General features: G+C 40.5%; 1 protein-coding gene and 1 long non-coding RNA gene across 3 annotated transcripts in view; one reads left to right on the top strand and one right to left on the bottom strand.

The window, feature by feature from the left end:
* LOC119543446 overlaps positions 1-7,300 on the bottom strand; it is a 42,590-nt gene extending 35,290 nt beyond the window's left edge. Inside the window, exons 1-2 of the long non-coding RNA XR_005218586.1 lie at positions 7,288-7,300; positions 3,839-3,902 (exon numbers count right to left, since the gene is read on the bottom strand). This is a non-coding gene — a long non-coding RNA (uncharacterized LOC119543446). The remainder of the gene's footprint in view (positions 1-3,838; positions 3,903-7,287) is intronic.
* Positions 1-22,072, top strand: part of ANO6 (anoctamin 6) — a 234,918-nt gene that overhangs the window by 54,628 nt on the left and 158,218 nt on the right. The window contains exon 2 of one of the 2 annotated variants that reach the window (XM_037848272.1): positions 3,532-3,594. The exons of the other annotated variant lie outside the window; for it this stretch is intronic. Within the exon in view, the coding sequence (XP_037704200.1) occupies positions 3,532-3,594 (63 nt within the window). The remainder of the gene's footprint in view (positions 1-3,531; positions 3,595-22,072) is intronic. 2 annotated transcript variants of the gene reach the window in all.

Here is a 22,072-nt window from a genome sequence, read left to right as displayed (position 1 = left end):
ACTCAGGAGCTTTTCTTCCGTTCCTGTTTTCTCTCCTTCATTGGCCAGTACAGGAAACTGAAGTATTAAGAGGGCCTAGAACAGTGGCTGGTCACCGTGACTGTACATTGCAATCAGCTGGGGGGCTTTAAAAATATTTATGCCTGGGTCCCATCCCCAGAGATTCTGGTTTAATTATCTAGAATGCAGCCTGTCCTGGGATTTATTCTTTTTTTTTTTCACTGTCTATTTTGAAATACCTTCAAACATACAGGTCAGTTACAAAAAAATAATACGAATCCCATGCAGAGAACCTCAGCATACTCCTACCCACCCATCATCCCCAGATACCCAGATCCACCAGTTTTAATATTTTGCCACATTTGCCTTATCATTCTGTCCATCCATCTATCTGCCTGTCTGTCAATCTTTTTTCTGAACACTTGAATGTAGGTTGTATACATCGTACTTCTTGAACACTTAACACTGCCTTGTACATTTCCTAAGAACAAAGATAATCACTTATGTAGCCACCTTAGAAGTTCAGGAAATTTAACATTCATATGAAGTCTACAGTCTATATTCCAATTTTTTCATATGTCCCAAAAATGTCTCTTTGAGCTTTCCTCCCTTGCTAGAGTCTATCAAGGATCACATATTGCATTTAATTGTCATTGTCTCTTTAGTTGCTCTCTTTTTTCTTTTATTGTGAGAACACATATACATCTTAAACTTTCCCATCTCAACCATTCCCAAGCTTACCATTCAATGGGGTTAGTCAGATTTACAATACTGCAGTCCCTTAGCACCTTCCAATACTGAAATTTTCCTATCTTCTCAAACAGAAACATACACCCATTCTGCATAATTCCCCATTCCCTTCGCTCTAATTTCTGTTTCTATGAGGCTGCATATTTTCCCATATTTTCTTTATAGTTACTGTGGGGCTTAAATTTATCATCCTAAATCTATAACAATCTTGTTTGCTTTGATACCAATTTATCTTCAATAGAATACACAAACTATGTTCCTATACCCTTCCCTCCCCCCATCTTTATGTAGTTCTTGTCACAAATTACAGTTCTACCCTATGAGTCCCAAAACAATGATTTATCACTACATTTTATATGTTTGTCTTTTAGATCCTGTAGGAAGTAATAAATGGAGTTATAAACCAAAAGTACAATAGTACTGGCATTTATATTTACCCATGTCATTAACCTCACAGGAGATCTTTAATTTTTTGAGATCTTTAATTTTTTATGTAGCTTTTATCTGTTGTCTATTGTCCTTTCCTTTCAACCTGCAGAGCTCTCTTCAGCATCTCTTGTAGGATCTGCCTAGTGGTGACAAACTGCTTCAGCTTTTGTTTAACTGGAAATGTCTTAATCTCTTCTTCATTTTGAAAGACAGTTTTTTCAGATATAGATTCTTGGTTGGCAATTTTTGCTTCGGTACTTTAAATATGTCATCCATTGCCTTTTTGTCTCCATGGTTTCTAATGAGAAATTGGCACTTAATCTTATCGAGACTCCCTTGTATGTGACATGCTGCTTCTCTCTTGCAGCTTTCAGAATTCTCTCTTTATCTTTGCCATTCAGCATTCCATATGTTTTGGCATGGGTCTATTTGGCTTTAACCTGTGTGGAATTTGTTGAGCATCGTGGTTGTATATGTGAACATCATTTGTTAAATTTGGAAAGTTTTCAGCCATTATTTCTCTGAATTACCTTTCTGCCCCTTTCTCTCTTCTCCTTGTGGTATGCTTGATGCTGTCCCACAGGTTCCTTAGGTTCTGTTCACTTTTCTTCTTTCTTCTTCCTCCTCCTCAGACTGGATGATTTCAATTGTCTTATCTTGAAGTTCTCTGACTCCTCCTTCGCTAGCTCTAATCTGCAGTTGAAACGCTCTAGGAAACTTTTAATTTCTGTTACTGTGGTCTTCAGCTCTGCTGGGTTCCTTTTCATAATTTCCATTTCTCTATCGATAATCTCTTTATGTTCATCAGTTGTTTACCTGATATACTTTGGTTCTTTGTCCATGATATACTTTGGTTCTTTGTCCATGATATACTTTGGCTCTTTGTCCATGTTTTCCTTTAGCTTTCTGAGCATATTTAAGATAATTTTTTTAAAAAGTTTTTGGTATGTCTCAGGTCTAGTCCTCTTCATTGATGGTTTCTAATGCTTTAATCTTCTCCTTTGTCCGGGTCATCACTTTCTGTTTTTTTGTATGTTTTGTAAACTTTGTTGAAACCTGGACATTTTAATGTGGAATTTAGATGCTGAGGCATCTGTTCCTTAAGCTTATATTCAGCTAGTATCATGACAGAGTTTTCTTTAAATGTCCTGAGCTAACTGGAAAAAAAAGGGGAGGGGGTGAGGGGGAACAGTAAACACCTTCCCAGTTTTTGCAAATTGATCTGTGCAAGTGCTCTCCTGCAGGGCTTGTCTATACAGTGAGTTTAGAGAATAGCTCCAGGCCAAAGTATAGGGGCTTGCTGATCCTTTCTGCACAAATGTTTTCTCTTGGGCATGTGCATTGTGGCCCTAGGAACTCCCTCATTTACATGGTTCTGATTGTTCCCTCTTCCCTCAAAAACAGTTTCCTCATGGTCCCTCAGAGTCTTGGGCACTGCACTGTACGTCCTACTGCCAGCAGTCCCTTTCCCCAGGCAGCCACTTGACTGCTCTCCCACAGCGTTTTGTAGGAGAGCTCTGTGAACTCTGTGAACAGTTTTCTATGTACTCGACACGTTCTCGGATGGCAAGTCCTTCAGGCCACCACAAGACAGACTGAGCTAGGCATGCATGCTCCCAGGATGTTCACAAGGGTTACTCTGCCTCCTTCTAGACCAGGAACCTGCATGAGGGAAGTGCTGGCCGCTCTGTGCTTAGACAGTGAGGTGCACTGAGATCCTGCCACTTCTAGTAGACTTCTTGATTTGGCACTCACCATGTTACTGTGTTACTGCAGTCCTTTACTTGTTTTCTGGAGCTCTGAGAAAGCAATTCTGACAGTTCTTGCTGGTTGTTCAAAGCTTCTGTTGGGGTATGGAGCTCTAAACAGTCTCATTTCCCCATCCTGATCAGAGTGGGGCCTTTCTGGGATTTTTAAAAGCTCCCCACAGGATGTTATTGTGCATCTAGGGTTGAGAATCACTGACCTAAAATGTCAGGAATTTGAGGAATCATGTCATTCACTGGTCCTTAGCCCTAGTTCAAATTAGCATCACTTGGAGAGCTTTTAAAAGAAACATTGACCTATTGAAATCACATTGCAGGGGGAGTGAGCCTATATGTTTAGACAGTTCCCGGATGATTCTGATGCACAGCAAGGGATAAGATCCATCAACATAATCCAACTATCCCATATCACAGATGGGGAAAAGTAAGAACCGGAGAGGTCAGATGGCTTCCTCCAGGTCAGACATTGGTTGTTGCAGAGGCAGGTCTGGGACTCAGATCTGCTGCCTCAAAGTGGTGCTGCCTAACACCACTCCCTTGTTATTTTATTCGTCTAATGTATTTATTGATGCTCCTCATTCTTCAGGTGATGTTCCTGCCTCCAAGAGGCCTTTTCTGACTCCCCACACTCTCCACTCATCCAGTCTGGGTAAGATGTCCTTGTCTTTATGTTCATACAGCCCCCTCATTTGCCTGTCCCCTTGGATTGTCAGCTCCAGGTGGTTAGGGCATGGATCTTCCTACACTGACATGTAGTAGGGTCCCAGAGAATTGTTGGGTTGAAGTTCCCTAACTTTTTATTTGTCATTTAGTCCATATGGATTGCTAAAAATAGTTCATTTTTGTATGCTGGCTTCTGAAAGACACTTCAGAAAGCAAAAGTTATTTCTTACCTGTCTGTGGCCCACTGTTGTATGGGTCGGGATTTCTTATCCAAGAAGGACTTCCCACTCCAGCCTTCCAGGACAGGGTTTTGGGAAACAAACAAACAAAAAAGTTTGGCAAGGATATTTTTGATGACAAAAAGAAGAAAAGAATATTTCAGTGACCTTAATATGTTCCTCTAGTTATTTACAACATCTAGGGACCTTGGAATAATATACTTGCAAGTAATTATGGCAGAAGACAAAGGGGACAGGTGGTACCTTAATACCTTAAGGCAAAAAGTTTTCTGATGAATATGTTATTACATGAAAGTATGTTTTAAGGACTACGTTATTTCCTTTATTGTACTGCATGCATAACTCTGATCGGCTATGTTCCATTAGGGTAGCTGAATTAAATCCTTCGGTTTCTTTGGATTAATATGTTCAAGTATGTGCTGGTTTGAGTCTATCATGTCCCATAAAAGCCATGTTCTTTTAATCCAATCTTGTGGGTGCAGACATATTACGGGTGAAATTTTTTGATTAGGTAGTTTCCACGGAAATGTGGCCCACCCAATTGTGGGTGAGACCTTTTGATTAAATTATTTCCATGGAGGTGTGACAGCACCCATTCAAGGTGAGTCTTGATTAGTTTACTGGAGTCCTTAAGAGAGCTCAGGGAGAAAGAGAGAACTCAAAGCTGACATAAACCCAGATGCTTGTAGATGCAGACAGAAAGATGTTTGGAGATGCTAAGCTAAGAGATGAAGCCCAGAGTTTGTCCGGGAGAAGCTAAGAGGATGCCTAGAGCAGATGCTTAGAGAGAAATCTCCTGGGAGAACAAGCAAGGATGCATTGGAGCTGAGAGAGAGAAGCTAAGAGAGACAGAAGCCCAGAGACATTTTGGAGAAAGGCATTTTGAAACCAGAACCTGGGAGCAAAGGACCAGCAGATGCCAGCCATGTGCCTTCCCAGTTGACAAAGGTGTTCCAGATGCCATTGGCCTTTCTTCAGTGAAGGTATCCTCTTGTTGATGCCTTAGATGGACACTTTTATGGCTTTAGAACTGTAAATTTTAACCTAATAAATCCCCTTTATAAAAGCCAATCCATTTCTGGTGTTTTGCATAATGGCAGCTTTAGCAAACTGGAACAAAATCTTTTCAGATGATTAAAAAAATTCGGTCTCCTTCTGTCATCCCATTTGGCCAGTGCTTGGCCAATGTCTTTATTTTTATTTGAGAAACATTTCCAGAATTGCAGTATTTACCTTTACTCTTATAGCTATAACAGAGATTTTTCTCAGAAAGTAGGTTGCAGCCAGTATCTCTTTGGCCTCCAGGTGGCCAAGAGGCTCCTTGTAAGGGTGTTAGAAAGTAAGTAGCCTGTTTCCTGGTTGGGAGAATTCAGGGTTAAACTTTTTTTTTTTTTAGTCAAGACTGCAAACTGGGCTGCATTTTAGGGGAGACTCCAGAATGTTAAGATGTTGCAGAAAGGAGAGACACTAGGGTATGTGAAATAATTTTAAAGTCTTCTTAGGCTCATGCTTTATAATGAAGAGTCTTCATATCCCAGGTGTGGTTTCATGTAAGTAAAGTCACTGTCTATCAGAGGAAATATTCCTAAAACAGATATTCTTAAAAATTTCAGGAGAAGGCTAAATAATTTAGCTGTACATAAATGTAAAACATTGTTATATTAAAGTAATTTTAATTGTGGAATAAAATGCAAAGTTTGCATGACTTTTTAAGCCATAAAATAAGGCATAAAGTAGGACATTTCAAAGAACTACCTCTACCCAGTCTTTCCTTCACTGCTAATTAGATGAAAAATTTAATAAGCCAATAAAAGTTAAACCAATAAAAGAAGTAACCAACTTCTCTCATACTAACTCTGGAGCCTCAGCAGTTACATTCTGGAAAGGAGGGGGTTCATTTAATATGTAAGGCTCAGTGTTCAGTGTTTTCACTCATGTTATATCACTGAATCTTTGTAACTATCCTGTAAATTAAAAGTTTATCCACATCATTTTTTACATGTGAGGTGATACATACATACCTATCCACTAGGGAGCAGAGCCAAAATTTGAATCCAGTTATATCTGATTTCAGAGTCCCTGTGTTTTCTCAATGAATGTAGTCTCCTGTGTCTTGAATGTGGAGACGTTTCCAGAAGAGATTTGCTTTTAACTAGGAGTATTTACCAATCTGGTAGCAGGGGCCAACTTTTGCTTCCCTTAGAGTTGTTACTGAACATCAGTAAATTAATGTTTGTAAACTTCCGTGAAACAGTTGAAAGCATTTCTGATTTCTGAATAACATGATATTGTGATGACCCTTGGAGAGTACCAGTCTATGCATAGTCATGATTTATAAAGGGAGGAAAGGAATAGTCAGTCAATAATTGTTTGGTCAAAAGTAATATGGTGTCAAGTAGAATTTTGTGATCTGCCTCTCAGAAATCATGCATTTGACTTGGGGGAAGCAGCAATGCAAAATGGTTGAAATTCACATTTTTGCCATCGGATTCCTGGATTTGAATCCTGGTCCTACTACCCACTAGTGTGTGATCTTAGGAAAGTCACCTAACCTATTTAGGCCTCATCAGAAAAATAGGAACAATAATAGCTACTTGACTGCTGTTTTAAAAATTGAATAACAGACATATAAAGAGCTTTCAGGATTTTGTATTGCAAAATTAGTGTTCCATAAGTATTAACTATTATTAGTGGACAAAAGCTAGATGGTACATGACCCAGCAATTCCAATCCTAGGTATTGACCCAAGAGAAATGAAAATGTGTCCATGCAAGACATTTTTGTCAAAGTTTTTAGTGGTTTTATTAATGATAGCCAAAAACTGGAAACAACACAAATTTTCATCAATTGGTAAATGAATAAACTGTGGTATATCCATATGATGGAATACTACTCAGCAGCAAAATGAAACAAATTATTGATGCAGACAGCAATGTAGATGAATCTCAACAGCATTATACTAAGTGAAAGATGCCAGATGTGAACAGATACATGCTATTTGATTCTGTTTATATGACATTCTGGAAAAGACAAAACTATAGGACAGGAGTCAGATCAATGGTTCCAAGGGATGGAAATGAGGGGAGGGGGATTGACTGCAAAGGGACAGGAGGAAGTTTTTTGGGGTGATGGAAATACTCTATATCTTAATTGTGGTAGAGGCTACATGATTGTATACATTTGCCAAACCTCATCAAACTATATACTTAAAAAGGGTGAATTTTACTGTGTATAAGTTAAACCTTAATAAACCTGGCCAAAAAGAAGGAGCCAGTTGCTGCAACATGTACATAGAATAGTGGAGAAAATACGGGTTAGAAACAGGAATCGGAAGTTGCAGAAATGGCAGCTCCTCTGCAGTTTCAGTGACTATATACAATAGAAGGGATGATTTCCTTAATTTTCCTCTAGCAGGCTGTGAGTTAGAAAAATATACAAACCTGGAGAAGAGTTTTTTCCTGCCCTAGCAATGTAGCTGTTTTTGCTGTGAGCCCTGGTCTGCTTCCACATTTTCCAAGCTTGCCCATTCAAGTCTTTTCTATTTCACGCTGGAGGGATCTCACGCTGGAGGGATCTCGGGGTTGCTTCCTGGGAGAATCCTGAAGGATGGTGTGCCATGTGATGTGGTATCCATGGGAACAGAGTTGGTGTTCTAAATGAACTGAGGCAGCCACCGTAGTCCAAATGTACTGATGGCTGAGGAATGTTATCTCAGAGCATTGTGTATTCATCATGAGTCAGCCCTTGGTGTTTTCTCTGGGGGCACTTGCTTATCTCAGCAGCACCCGGCACAGCTGACCACTCCCTCCTTCCTGAAAATCTTTTGTCACTTGCATTCCCTGATCTGGTACATCCCGATTCTGGTCACAGCTCACTTGCTTTCTCAGTCTCTCCTCCTGGATCCTTGTCTTCCTCTTCCTGGCATCTAAACTTTGGAGTGCCCAGGGCTTTGCTCACTCCTTAGGTGACCCCATTCATTTCCAGGGCCTTAAACACAGTCTGTATGTCAATGGTGTCCACATACTTATCTCCAGTCCCTACCTCTCCCTTGCTTTTCAGCTGCCAGTTTTAACCTCTTCACTTGGTTGTCTAATACACACCCAAAACATAACAGGTCCAAAACCAAATTCTTGACTCCTTTTCTAAACCTACACACCCTCCATTGTTCCCCATTTCAGCAATAACTCCACTCAGTTGCTGAAGCCAAAAGCCTGACGTTATTCTTGATCTCTTAGTATCCATCCCAATTCCAACCTCTTCTGATCTCCCAACCCCGTATCGAAATCTGAACCCAGGCCACCACCACGTCTTGTCTGGACTTCTGCAGTGGCTTCCTGAATCATCTTCCTTCTTTTTCTTGTATCTTATGGTCTCTAATTCATACAATGGCCAGAGTAATCTTCCTGTCTCATGCTTTCATACTGATTATTATGGCTTTTTTACAAACAGTATAAAGTCCAAAATCCCAGCCATGTACTGTGAGGCCTGTACTATCGTTCTGTGTCCTCACATCTTACCCCTTGCCTGTCTCTCACTTGTATCGGCCTCACTGGCCTCCCAGTGTCCCTTGTCGTGCTGCCCTCCTACATGAAACACTGTCCTCGTCCTCCTCTCCACCTCCTTGAACCTTACAAACCCTCCTTGTTTAGAATGCTTGGTCCTGCACATCATTCACTTCTCACTCACCTCCTGATATATAGAATACACTATGTGTATTTGTTTATTTTCTGTATCCCCTAGTAGTTTGTAAGTTCCAAAGAATAAGGTTCTGGGTGCTCGCTAAATACTTGCTGAAAGACTGAATGGATGAGTGAATTAATGCTCTGGTAACTCTATTAAAAATTAAAGAACCAGACACCTTGCTGGATCCTTATGTCGCTCTCCATCTCTCACCCCTTTTCTCTGTCCCCTTTTAAAGTACAAATTCTATGGGAGAAAATAGTTTCAAACCATCTATTAGATAAGAGCTTAATATCCAGAATATATAAAGAACATTTACATTGTAGCAACAAGACAGTGCAATTAAAATGTGGGCAAATGACTTGAATAGACATTTCACCAAAGAAGATATGCAAAAGGCCAATAAATACCTGAAAAGATGTTCAACATCAATAGCCATTAGGGAAATGCAAATTAAAACCACAATGAGTTAAAACCACACCACAAGAATGGCTATTATTTAAAAGGCAAGCAAAAAAAAAATGGAAAGTAAAAAGTGTTGGAGAGGGTGTGGAGAAATTGGAGCTCCTAGTGCATTGTTGGTGAGAATGTACAATGGTGCAGCCACTGTGGAAAGCAATATGATGGTTCCTCAAAAAGTTAAATATAGAATTATTGTTTGACCTGGCAACTCTACTTCTAGCTGTATGTACAAAGACAGTGAAAACAGGGTTGAAAAGATATTACTTGTACACCAATGTTTATAGCAGCATCATTCACAGTAGCCAAAAGCTAGAAATCACCCAAGTGTTCATCAGCGAATGAATGAATAAATAAAATGAGGTATATACACACCATGGGGTATTATTTAGTCATAAGAAATAGTGAAGTTATGAAGCAGTTTGCAACGTAGTTTAACCTTGAAAACATTATGCTCAGTGCAATAAGTAAGACAAAAGGCATGATATCACTTCTAAGAGATAACTAGAAATAGTGGATTTGTAGAAATAGAAAACCAGAGTTTACTGGGCAAAGTGGGTAGGAGACGTGTGTGTTTGTAAAAATTTTAAAAAGAAATAAAACTTATCAATTGTTATCTCCATGTACTACTGCCTCTTCATTACTCATTGCTCTTCAATCTGTTAAAATCTGTTGTCTTTTCCAACCACTCTTCTGAAATTTATTTCATCAGGTTCATTCAGTATCTGCATGTTGCTGCTTCCAGTGGATACATTCCTGTCCTATCTACTGGATCTCTGAGTAGCTTTAAGCACCAGTTTCAATTCCCTTCTTGAAATTCCCTCCTAACTTGGCTTTCCCCCCTTTCTCACTGGTCATTCCTTGATCCTTTGCTGGCATTTTCTTCTTCCCTGACTTCTGAACATGGAGATTTCTTCAGGGTATGGTTTAGTCCTCCTTCTTGCTCTTTGTGTTCATCTATTTGCAAGGCTTTAAATACCACAAATTAGCTGATGACGCTCAAATGAGTATCTCTGACCCCTCCTGTGCTCCATATTCAACATCCAGCTCCTTGACATCTCTCTTGAATGTCTCATGTCCAAGGAGGAACTCTTGATTTGCTCCCATATCCCATCTGTGGTAAGGTGGAGCTAGATGTACCCCAGAAAACATGTTCTTAAAGTTAATCCATCCCTGTGGGTGTGAACCCATTGTGAGTAGAAACTTTGATGAAGCTACTTCAGTTAGGGTGTGACCCACTTCATTCAGGATGGGTCTTAATTCTCTTACTGGAATCCTTTATAAGAGAATGAAATTCAGGCAAAGAGAGAGAAAGCCACGGAAGCAAGAAGCTGAAATCTGCAAAACCCAGAAGAGAAGGGAGAGACCAGCAGACACCACACAACACGCCTTTCCATGTGGCAGAGGGATCAAGGATCACTGGCAGTTGGTCTTGAGCAAGGAAATATTGCCTTTGTGATACCTTGATTTGGATGTTTTCCTGGCCTCAAAACTGTAAGTGTATAAAATTCCATTGTTTAATAAGTTAAACATTTCCTGGTATTTGCTGGAGCAGCCTAGGAAACTAAAATACCATCAACCCCCAACCTCTTCCCTTACCCCCAATTTTTGCCATTTCAGTAAATGGTATTACCGTCTTCCCAATTTCAAAAGCTGAAAGTATGGAGAGTTAATGCTTAGTTGGTACAGAGTTTCTGTTTGGGATAATGAGTTTTGGTAATGGATGGTGGTGATGGTGGCATAACATTGTGATAATAGTTAACACCGCTGAATTGTATATTTGGAAGTAGTTAAAATGGGAAATTTTAGGTTGTCTATATGTTGCCGGAATAAGAATTAAAAACAACAACAACAACAAAAAATACTACCAAAACATAGAACTGTACAACACAAAGAATGAACCATAATGTAAACTATGGGCCATAGTTAATAGTTTAATTACAAAGTATTGTCTCATCAATTATAACAAGGCACCACACTAATCAAAATATGAATAGGGAAAACTGTGGAGTGGGGTATAGGAACTCTGTACTTTCTACATGATTTTTCTGTAAATCTACAACTGCTCTAATTAAAAGACAATGAGAGGAGAGGGACAAGATGGTGGCATAGAAAGGTGTGGAATTTAGTTAGTCCCCTGGAGCAACTAATAAACAACCAGGAACAACTAATAAATAATCTAGAACAACTGCGGGGGGACAACCGTGACTGTCCACACATCGTATACTAACCTGGATTGGGTGGAATGGCTGAGATTGCACCATAAAATCTGTAAGTAAAAACTGCGGACCCGTGCTGGGAGCCCCCTCCCCCATGGCGGGCTGAGCTGCAGGACCTTTTTGTGGGAGAAAGCAGCATTCTTGGAGCAAGCAAATACAGCTCAGCCCAGCTCCAACTGGGGTTTTAATTAACAAAAGTGAACTGCTGAATACAAGCTACAAATACAAAACCCTAAGAAGCAGCAAAGTACCCTGAGGTCGCTCCCAGTAGAGAGGAGGTGGGGCTGATGGGGAAAAAAAATTAATTAAAAAAAAAAAAGGAAAAGACAGAGGCTTTTAGAGACTGACCTCAGAGAGCCAGAGGACACCAGTGCCCCAGGAGAGGGATCCCAGAAGACTGGGTGCTCTATCTGACTGAAGGGTGAAACCGGGGGGCCATGGACTGGCTCTCAGTGGGGGCTTTCTTTCCCTTTTTCTCTCTCTCAACCTGAGTGGCCATTTTCAGTTTGCAGCACTCTGACCCAGACAGGGATGGAGTTACAGAGTTAGAGAGTCAAAGGAGCTATTCAAATGCAGAAGATAACTCCCTAGGAGGTATATCTTCCCTAAGAGGAAAGAGGCAGGGCCCAGCTCTAGTCTGGCCCACCCTTCAGAACTCAGACCCTAGGGCCTGGGGGAAAACAGTCAAAGCAGAAACAAACTAAGAATTAAAGGGACCACACCTCCTTACACCAGTCTGGAGTGACAGGCTGACAGGTGCCCAACTGCTGGGTAGGTTAGGAAAAGCACAGTGGGTAGAGGCCTCACAGGAAAGTCTGTCAATCTTCTAAGACACACTCTCAGGGAAACTTGACTCTCAGTATAGCCCCACTGTGAGACCTGAACCCAGTCTGGTCTGGGAAAATCTGATTGGGGTAACCAAGGAAGCCAGATGCCTAGACAACAGAAAACTACAAATTACATTAGAAAAAACAAAGATATGGCCCAGTCAAGGGAACAAACTTAATCCTCAATTGAGATAGAGTTGAGATATTGTTTCACTTTAATGAAACATCAATTAAAGATTTTCAAGGAAATATGTTAAATAATATCAGAAACCAAGTCAATGAGTTCAGGGAAGATATGGCAAAAGAGAATAAGGATTTAAAGAAAACACTGGGCAAACAGAAGACAGAAACTGAAGTTTGAAAAATCTGGTATAGTCTATGGAAGAAAGGCACAACAAAAGAGATGAAAAACACAATGGAGGCATAAAACAGCAGAATCAAGAGGCAGAAGAAAACACTCAGAAACTGGAGAACAAGACACCTGAAATCCTACACACAAAAGAACAGATAGGAAGAAGAATGGGAAAATATGATCAGCGTTTCAGGGAATTGAATGACAACATGAAGCACATGAATGTATGTGTCATGGGTGTCCCAGAAGAAGAGAAAGGAAAAGGGGCAGAAGCAATAATAAAGGAAATAATCAATGAAAATTTCCCATCTCTTTTGAAAGACATAAAATTACAGATCCAAGAAGTGCAGCATACCCCAAATAGATCTACGCCAATACACTTAATAATCAGATTATCAAATGTCAAAGAGAGAGCATACTGAAAGCAGCAAGAGAAAAGCAATCCATCACATACAAAGGAAGCTTAATAAGACTATGTGCGGATTTCTCAATAGAAACCATGGAGATAAGAAGGCAGTAGTGGGATATATTTAAGATACTGAAAGAGAAAAACCACCAACCAAGAATCCTATATCTGGCAAAACTGTCCTTCAAATATGAGGGAGAGTTTAAAATATTCTCTGACAAACAGATAATGAGAGTTTGTGAACAAGTTACCTGCTCTAAAGGAAATACTAAAGGGAGCACTGCAGACAGATAGGAAGACAGGAGTGAGAGGTTTGGAACACAATTTTGGGTGATGGTAGCACAACGATGTAGGTACACTAAACAAAGATGACTGTGAGTATGGCTGAAAGAGGAAGGTTAGGAGCAAGTGGGACAAAAGAAGGAAAGAGGAAAGATAAAGACTGGAACTGTGTAACTGAGTGAAACCTGATAGTGATAGGGTTTGGCAATTATGGGTTCACATAAACCTGGCTAGGTTTTTTTTTTTTTCTTCTTGTTTTTGTTTTTCCTTTCTAAGGTAACTTTGGTTTAGTATTTTTAGGTATTTTCATTGGGCTGAGCAGATTCCTCAGAGAAAATTTGATTAGTTAGACAACTTTGTAGGAGATGCCTGGATCTCAACATTCAGCAGCAATCTATCATTTAATTTCTTTTTTTTTCAGTATGTAATTGTCATCCTTACCTATCTCCAGCCCAAAGATCCTCTGTTGACTCTTTGCAGGGAATACATTTCTAATCTCCTACAGGGGAGGCGGGGGTGGGGGGGCAGGGTGAATTGCCAGAGAATTACTTGTCCTCAGGGAGTGAGGGAGAGAATGTGGGATTCTAACTAATTTGTAAACAGACCTGCAACAAATTCTCCTGCCCCACCTGCACTGCCAGTTCTTAGAGGTACCTGGTGCTGTCAATCCCTGAGCTTCCTCTGGGTTTTCCAGAATTTAATAAAATTGCTTCTAGGTTTTCCTTGTGTTGCTGAAAACTGCAGGTTCGCTGCCCAGTGTGCACTGAAATCAATATAGTGACTCTGGTGCTTCAGAGAGAGAAAGACTTCATTTCATTGCACCAAGAAAGGAGACAGGACATTTGGGCAAATGGTTGTTAATTAGCAAGCACCAGGAGCAGGACGTTTGCACAAAATCTGTGGACATCTGGTGAATGTCAGCAGACTCTGTCGCCAACTTTGACTTGTTTTTCTCACAGGGGCACAGGTCTCTGTTGCCACTGCAAAGGTCATTGGTGTGTCAACTCAGCTAGCCTCCCTCTCTTCTTCATAGTTCTCTGGATAAAGTGGAAGCTTAATCAGGTATATGATTAGTATGGACATTCACTTTCCATTTTCACATTCCCTCCTTTTGGTCCAGGGAGGCTCAGGACTCCCTGAAGACAAAGGGAGGTTTTCTTGTTGATTAAGGCTTTGGTCACCTAGGGACACAGGTGAAACAAAAAAGTCCAGTGGCTTTCAGCTAATGTGCATAAATGCTGACAAACTTGGAAGAGTTGGGGGATATTGGAAAGTGTGAAAGTATTACTGTGTTACAATCTACCTCATCCCACAACTCATACAATCTTTCTCCACCTCCTCTACCTAAGTCCCTGAGCTTGGGAATGGGAGGTTACAGGTTTACAGCCTACAAGATTGAGAAATGAAGCCACAACTACAACGTAAACAGCAGCAAGATAGACAAATAATCAGTACTGTCACTGTGCCAGTAAGTAGAGTATAACTCTAATGCAAGGGTAGGTGAATGAGCTAAGAGGAAAAAGGAGTCTATAAACTCTAACTTTTGCATATGGTTTATAGAATTTTGTAAGTGTGCTAAGGTATTGGTGATGTTTGCCTGTTCATCAGGTATATGAGAGCAACAGGCATTGCCGATCATGGCACAGGTGCTTCCTTGGGCAGTGGTGAGCATCTCTAAAGCCATGCAATTTTGCAAAACTACCTTTTTCATTTTTTTAGTTTCTCCATTTAAAAGCCGTACTATATTTAGTATCTTTAAGATGATGAGCAGTGAAATTAGCTAAAGCTGTTCCTTGTGTTAGGGCATTTAAAGCTCCAGTATTAAAGAGAAAAATACTAAGGGGCCATTCCTACCATGCTAGAGAGTGTTTTATTCATAGGCCTAAATGATCTTGTAAAGTGGGAAGATTGTGGGGTGCACTGGGTAAAACTTTATAAATGCTTCCTGGCAAAAAAAAAAAAAAAAAAAAACAACCTGAGGTGCATCTGCCTGTCAAATTGTAAGAGTGGTATGGCCAAAACTGTGTTCTATGAAATTAACTAGTACTTGGGGGAGGCAAGTATGCTCCAGATAGTTTAAAGCTATTTTTTTTGTTGTTCATTTGTCTGCAATACAATGATGTTCCCATAACATGCTAAGGTGGACAACTATCTTATGTGTTGGTGCACAGTTAAATCAGAAGCATTATGCCATATTCAGCAACTATCCAGGTTAAGCTGTCCCAAACATGTCACAGATGGGCATGTCTCATTTAAATGTTCCCAAAAAACAAATAACATGTTTAACAGAGAGAGAATAATTATAGAAAGTATTAGAATTAGGTAGTTGCCACCTTGGGGGACATAGGTGATTTACAGTTATTATCCAGTTACTCCAGTTAACTAAAGACAGTGGAAGAATATTCCGTGGGAGGCTAGAGCTAATTGAAGTTGGTGCGTATCTGCACACCCAGCAGTCATTCTGGTTGTGGAATGGTGCTATGGCCACAGCTCAACCAAGGAAGACATTGGGTAAACTTAGATGAAGCAGGAAAAGAAGCCTAGAGGCACAAACACTAATGCTTAGTGAGTACCCGAATGGGAAGGTCCTCTCCTGTGAGTAAAATTACTATAGAACTTTCTCCCATAGGGCCTAGGATATCTGCTGCTAATTGACCGGCATTAGGCTTACGATACCGTACATGCTGTCTGCTCGTGGGAGTGGGCCTTAGTGCCAATTGTGTCTTCTTAGGTTCTAACCACATCACTCTGACAGTCATAGCTCTGGGAGGTATGTCTTTGTACAGTTGTTGTAGTGCAGCATCGTTGGTCCCCTGGAAAACAGGACAATGGGCTCAAACATTCCATGGGCTTGCTGCATAGCACCCACAGGCACCATGAAACAGTTAATCGGAAGGTAGAGTCCATTGCAGATCCAGTGAAAGTGAGCCATTGCTAGACTGTAGAGTCATAGGTGTCTTCAGTAATAGCGTGTTCCCATCTGTTTCTGGAGGATGTCCAGGTGAGGCGGTAACTCGAATGTGGAGACACTATGCACGGTACCAGGAGCGTGGTTTAAACATGTAAGCACTTTAGTTAAAACAAGGTCTAATTTCTTCACATTTTTACTAGGGTTATGCCAGTTAATGGGTAGAACATAAATCTATACACTTGCCCTGCTTCTCGCCTAAAGTTCCTATTCCCCTCCCCACTTTTTTTCTCTCTAAAGATGAAGCCCTGACCTGCTTTGACCTTGAGCACTTTTGGAGAAGACTTAGAGCAAAACAGTGTAATTGATGAGAAAAAGACTAGTTCTTTTAGAAGTGAGCAAACTTGATTTTTTTAAAACAACTAAGAACATGATAAAGTTCAAAACATTATTCTGATTAAACAGACTTTCTGCCCTTCACATTGGTTATTAGAAAAAATTTTTATATCGTCTTACTAAAAACAGACTAATAATCTAAGAAAACTTTGTTACTTTAATGGAGAAAACTGAACTAGTTTTGCATCAGTATTGTATCAGATACTAAGGCTTTAAAAAATATATAGATAGGTTCATTGAATCTTACCCAACTTTGACCACAAGAAATAAATTTCCTTGCCATGAATTTTCTGTATCCAGTTTTTGTTCCATATTTTCTTCCTTTGTTTATTTCTGTAACAACTAGTCATTTAGGACAAAATTACTCTCTTTTTCTGGTAATAAAAATACATCTTGTACACCTGACATACTTAAGTTACCAAAATGATTTTGGAAACTGTTTTCAAGCAAATATTTAATGACATAGAATTGCCATTAAAATTAAACATGTTAGACTAATGCTAAATACTTAAAACACTTTAGTCAATACATTTTTAAAACAGTAATACATAATCTTTAACAAGTGTTAATGGCATATATACATATTACACTGCTCCCTAAAAAAACAATAGTATAATTGTATGTGAATTTTGAAATCCATGAAGGTATTTTGTTTTTATAGTTTTGTTAAATCCTTTAGGGGCATAGTAGCTTTATGTATATGCCCACTACTATAGGGCACCTAATGAGGGTGAAGCTGGGAACAAGCTTCACAATCTTGTATAGCAGTTACTAAGTCAGAGTATTTAAGAAGGTTTCCTAATACTTTTGCCATTTGCTCCTCCATGGGTGCTCCTCTATGCTTACTCTTTTGATGTAATCATAAGGCAGCCTCCTGAGCAGGTGTGGGACATATTATGCAGATAACAGGCTAAAGCATTTGCTTCTTGTTTACCAGGAGGAGAAGTTTTTCTCAATTCAATTAATTCCCCTGCAGATAATTCCCTCACAACTTTAATTTCATTTGCTGGCCCAAAAGGGACCTTGCGCTGGTCTGAAAATTTGCACTTTTGTTACTTTTTAAATTTTTTCAGTTATTTTTTTATTGTCCTCCCAGGGATTCCAAGTTTTTGGATCTCAATCCTTTTTAGCTAAGATAGCTCTAACCTTCGCCAGGGTTTTTATCTGACCTCTTAATTTTAAAAACTGACAGGCTAGCACCTCGATGTCATCATCTGTCTTGTTCCCACCATCATGTCACCAAAGCAGAGGTGAAGTCCACATGTCTTGCTAAGTGTGCCTCTTCCTTCCGTTTGCGGATTCTTCTTTCTCCAGACGATCCACTGTAGCTGACCGTATTGCGCCTGACAACCGCTAGCTGACTGCAGCAGCATGCATCTGCTGTCTTTACTAAATTTCATAAGCTTTTATTCATGTAACATGCGCTCTATCCCTTCAGGTGTGTTCAGGCACCCTAATCCTCACGCGGAGGTTTGCAGCAGTCAAGCGGGTGGGTGACCCCTCCTCGTAAAGAAGCGGGCCACCCCGGGACTACCCCCGCAGATTCCCCACCCCAGCTCATGTTTTTCCTGGGAACTAAAGAATATCGAGGAACTGTGACTTCTGTCCCATTCTCAGTTTCAGTTACTTTAGATTTGATTTCGAAGGGGAACATTGGGGCTGGATTAGATGAGCTAGTTTTTAAAGGGTCTGGAGGGGACGGCACTGGAGGGCAGGTTTACAGAGGGGATTGGAGAAAGGGGTTTTGGCAGCACCTCAGGAAAGAAAATGAAGCAGCAGGCGGTAGCGCAGATCTTACTCGTAGTTTGCTGAACTAGATGGTGTTCTTCATTGTTTTCTTAACTGATTCTTCATTGTTTCCTTTATTGATTCTGAGTTTTATGTTCCTTTTCAGTAGTCTCTAAGAGCCATTTGTTAAAAGCATCCCACTCAGCAACCTTGGTTTTAAATTTGGGGTTTTTGAGGTTTTCCTTGCCATAATTAAGCTTTGCCTGATGAAAACAGCACCATTGTGGCCATGCAAATTTAAGTTAATCAGAGGTCAGTTTAACTCATTTATCAAGATGGTTGCAGCTGTTGACATCAGAATTCTTATCCATGTAATAAGAGGCCCGTTTGGACAGGAGGGTCCCCCAAGGGGCCTCAGTTGACCAAGTTCCTTATCCATTACCCCATGAGTAATAGTAAAAAAATAGTCAACAGAACAGAGCTCTTACCTGGAGGTTCAAAGGCCTTACCAGGCTATTGCTCAACAGAACAGATTTCAACCTCAACTGAAAGAGACGGGAGCTTAAAAATCTGCGTTGGAGCTTCCCAATCACCGCCACCGACTGTCTCGGAGAGGATGGAGCTCAAGGGGCGCCAGCAGTTTCTCTGGGCGCAGCTCTCAGTTGGATCCCACTTCTGACGCCAGACATGTCGTCGAAAGAAATAACCAGGGGACTTGCTGTAAAGGCAAGAATGAGATTTTATTGAGCAAAATCAACGTGCATGTGGAGCAGTCTCAGCATGGAGGTGTGCTCAGAGAGTTGCAGTTCCGGGACAGCTTAAGTGGCCACTCTGGGAAGAGGAGTGGGGAGTAGGTATGCAGGGCGGAATGTCTTTGGGAAAATGGTCTGTTAATCAGCAAGCCTCAGGAGCAGGATGTTTGCGTAAAATTTGGGCCATCTGATGAAAGTCAGTAGACTGTCGCCAGCTGTGACTTGTTTTTCTCACAGGGGCAGAGGTCTCTGTTGCCACTGCAAAGGTTCATTGGTATGTCAACTCAGCTAGCCTCCTCCTCCTTCATAGTTCCCTGAATAAGGCAAACCAAGATCATGATTAACGAGTCATTAACCCTTCTATTTTTACATATGCTTGTGTTGCACTTAACAATGTTTCAGAGGAAGTAGCTATTTTTAGGGGATGGTTTCCAAAAATTATTGCTTTCTTCAGTTTACCATTTTATCTGTATTCCAGTGAGATATATTATGAATAATTTAAAAAATAGCCTTCTGGAGGTGAGTAGGGGATGGCTGGTTTAAAACCATGACTTAATTGCAGGCTTAAAAGCAGCCAGCATTTTTCCATTCTTTTCTCTTTTTTCTCCCCCAATAGAGTTGTTTGGTTCATAAGTCATCCTAGGAGTAGGAAGAGGAATAGAATTTGTTGCTGCATTTTTGCAGCTGTATTTGCCTCATGGTTACCAGCATTTCCCTCCACATTTGCCTAGGAATGATGAGGAATTCTAATTATAGCCCAAACCTTTGGTCATCCAGCAAGTTCTTAATGCAAGAAATGTTTTATTTTCTTCCATTGGAGGTTAAAAATCTGTTTTCATAATATCCTAAAATTATGAAGCACCTCAAAAGCATACTATCAAGGTCTGGAAAAAAATCTACAATTGTTTAATTTGTCCCAAGCACAATCCAGGAAAACTTTTCCATAGTTCTCGAGGACATCTTCCTTTACCTGCTGGACCTTTTGAAATTTGGCAATTAGATTCTATTAAGTTACTCCCATTCCAAGGCTATAAATGTTTTAATAATGGTTTGTCTACTGTGGCTACCACCGCAATGGTCTTATTAGGAAAAAAATAATTTTAAATCGGGGAATTCCCTCAGAAAAAACTTGGCCTATTCTACATTTCCCTGTGCCTATCATTTCTCATCTCCAGGCCCAGTAGACAGAATTCTAAACCAAACTTGCCCCCACCCCCCAACCCCGATCTTTCTGCACCCAAGCCTTCCCCCATAACTGCCTTAGCTGGTTCATTCATATTCTACCAAAGTTTAAGAGGCCCTGAGGACAGGTATAGGTGAGACAGAAGGAATGAGGCCTGGTCTGTTGAATTTGGTTTTGTTTTGTTTTGTTTTTTAATTCAGTTTTATTGAGATGTTTTCACATACCATACAGTCATTCATGCTGTACAATCAACTGTTCACAGTACCATCATATAGTTGTGCATTCATCACCCCAATCCATTTTCGAACATTTTTCTTACATCAGAAAGAATCAGAACAAGAATTTTAAAAAAAAGTAAAAAAGAACACCCAAATCATCCCCCCATCCCACCCTATTTTTCATTTAGTTTTTGTCCCCATTTTTCTACTCATCCATCCATACACTGGATAAAGGGATTGTGATCCACAAGGTTTTTACCATCCAACTTGTCACCCCTTGTAATCTACATTGTTATACAATTGTCTTCAAGAGTGAAGGCTACTGGGTTGCAGTTTAATAGTTTTAGGTATTTCCTTTTAGCTATTAGAATAAGAATGCCCACCAGATTGACCTCTCGACTCCATTTGAAATCTCTCAGCCACTGAAACTTTATTTTGTTTCATTCCCCTTCCCCCTTTTGGTCAAGAAGATGTTCTCAATCCCACAATGCCAGGTTAAGGTTCATCCCCAGGAGTCATATCCTGCGTTGCCAGGAGAGTTACACCCCTGGGAGTCAAGTCCCACATAAGGGGGAGGGCAGTGAGTTCACCTGCTGAGTTGGGTTAGCTGAGAGAGAGGGCCACATCTGAACAACAAAGAGGCCGTCAGGGGAGACTCTTAGGCACAGTTATAAGCAAGTTCAGCCTCTTTTGCAGCAACAAGCCTCACAAGGGCAAGCCCCAAGAGAGAGGGCCCGGCATAGCATACCAAACCTTCAGTCCTCAGTGTTTATGAGAACATCAGCAACAACCCAAGTGTGGAAGTCCAACACTTCTGCATTTTCCCCCAGCTCTTCAGGGTGGCCCTGCATATATATTTTTATTCTCTGCCCAAATTACTCTGGAATATCTTGGGGCTTCATGCTTAACCTAAACCAACCAGATCTCACTCCCTATTCAAGGTTCCATGTAATTATGACGTTTGAGTAAACTGACCATACAAGTTAAATTATGTAGTATGCTTCAGAAAATATCGATTTTGTACCAAAAAACATGTTTTCCTTTGGTCCCACACAGAAGCCGAAGTTTCAAAATACAGTCAATACCATCCTCTACCCTTGGTCTGATCTACCCCAGTCTCAACCAAGTCCATTTCATTTGTATCTCTAATTGAAGTCTGATCTCCTTTTCAGCCTCTTAACAGTTGCTGCATGGGGCAATGCTGACACTCTCAGCTGCCAACTCTGGCTCTAAGTTCTGGGCACCACAAGGATGCCTTAAAGTCCAGGGACTGACCAGGTCACACACAAACAGCTCAACATCTCAGAATTGAGAAATAACTGTTAGAACTCATGAATAGATGTAACTGCTGTAAGAGCTTATGATTTAGGAAACTTTACTGTAAGCTTTCCCCTGATAACCTGCACTCCCAGATTCAATTCTCAGAGTGTGCACATTATTGTTAGTTCATATTAGTGAGGCCTTAAAATATTGGTCTTTTCATTTCTGGCTCATTTCACTCAACCTACTGTCCTCGAAGTGCATTTACTTAGGTGCATCTCTCACAACTTCATTCCTTCTTGCCTCTGCTCAATATTCCATCATATGTATACACCACAGTTCACCATTTGGTTTATCAGTTGATGTACCTTTAGGCCACCTCCATCCATTGCAGATCGTGCCACCACAAACACCAGTGTACAAATGTCCACTCATGTCCCCAGTCTCAGCTCCTCCAAGTATAGAACCAATAACAGGGTCGCAGGACCATGTGGCATACTTCGCTTCCTGTGGAACCACCACACTGCCCTCCACATGGGCTTTAAACAGTTTTAT

This window comes from Choloepus didactylus, chromosome 8, assembly GCF_015220235.1.
Source record: "Choloepus didactylus isolate mChoDid1 chromosome 8, mChoDid1.pri, whole genome shotgun sequence".
In the NCBI taxonomy this organism is placed as follows: Eukaryota; Metazoa; Chordata; class Mammalia; order Pilosa; family Megalonychidae; genus Choloepus; species Choloepus didactylus.
Note: the sequence above shows the minus strand (reverse complement) of the source record. Positions and strands in the feature narration are given on the sequence as shown.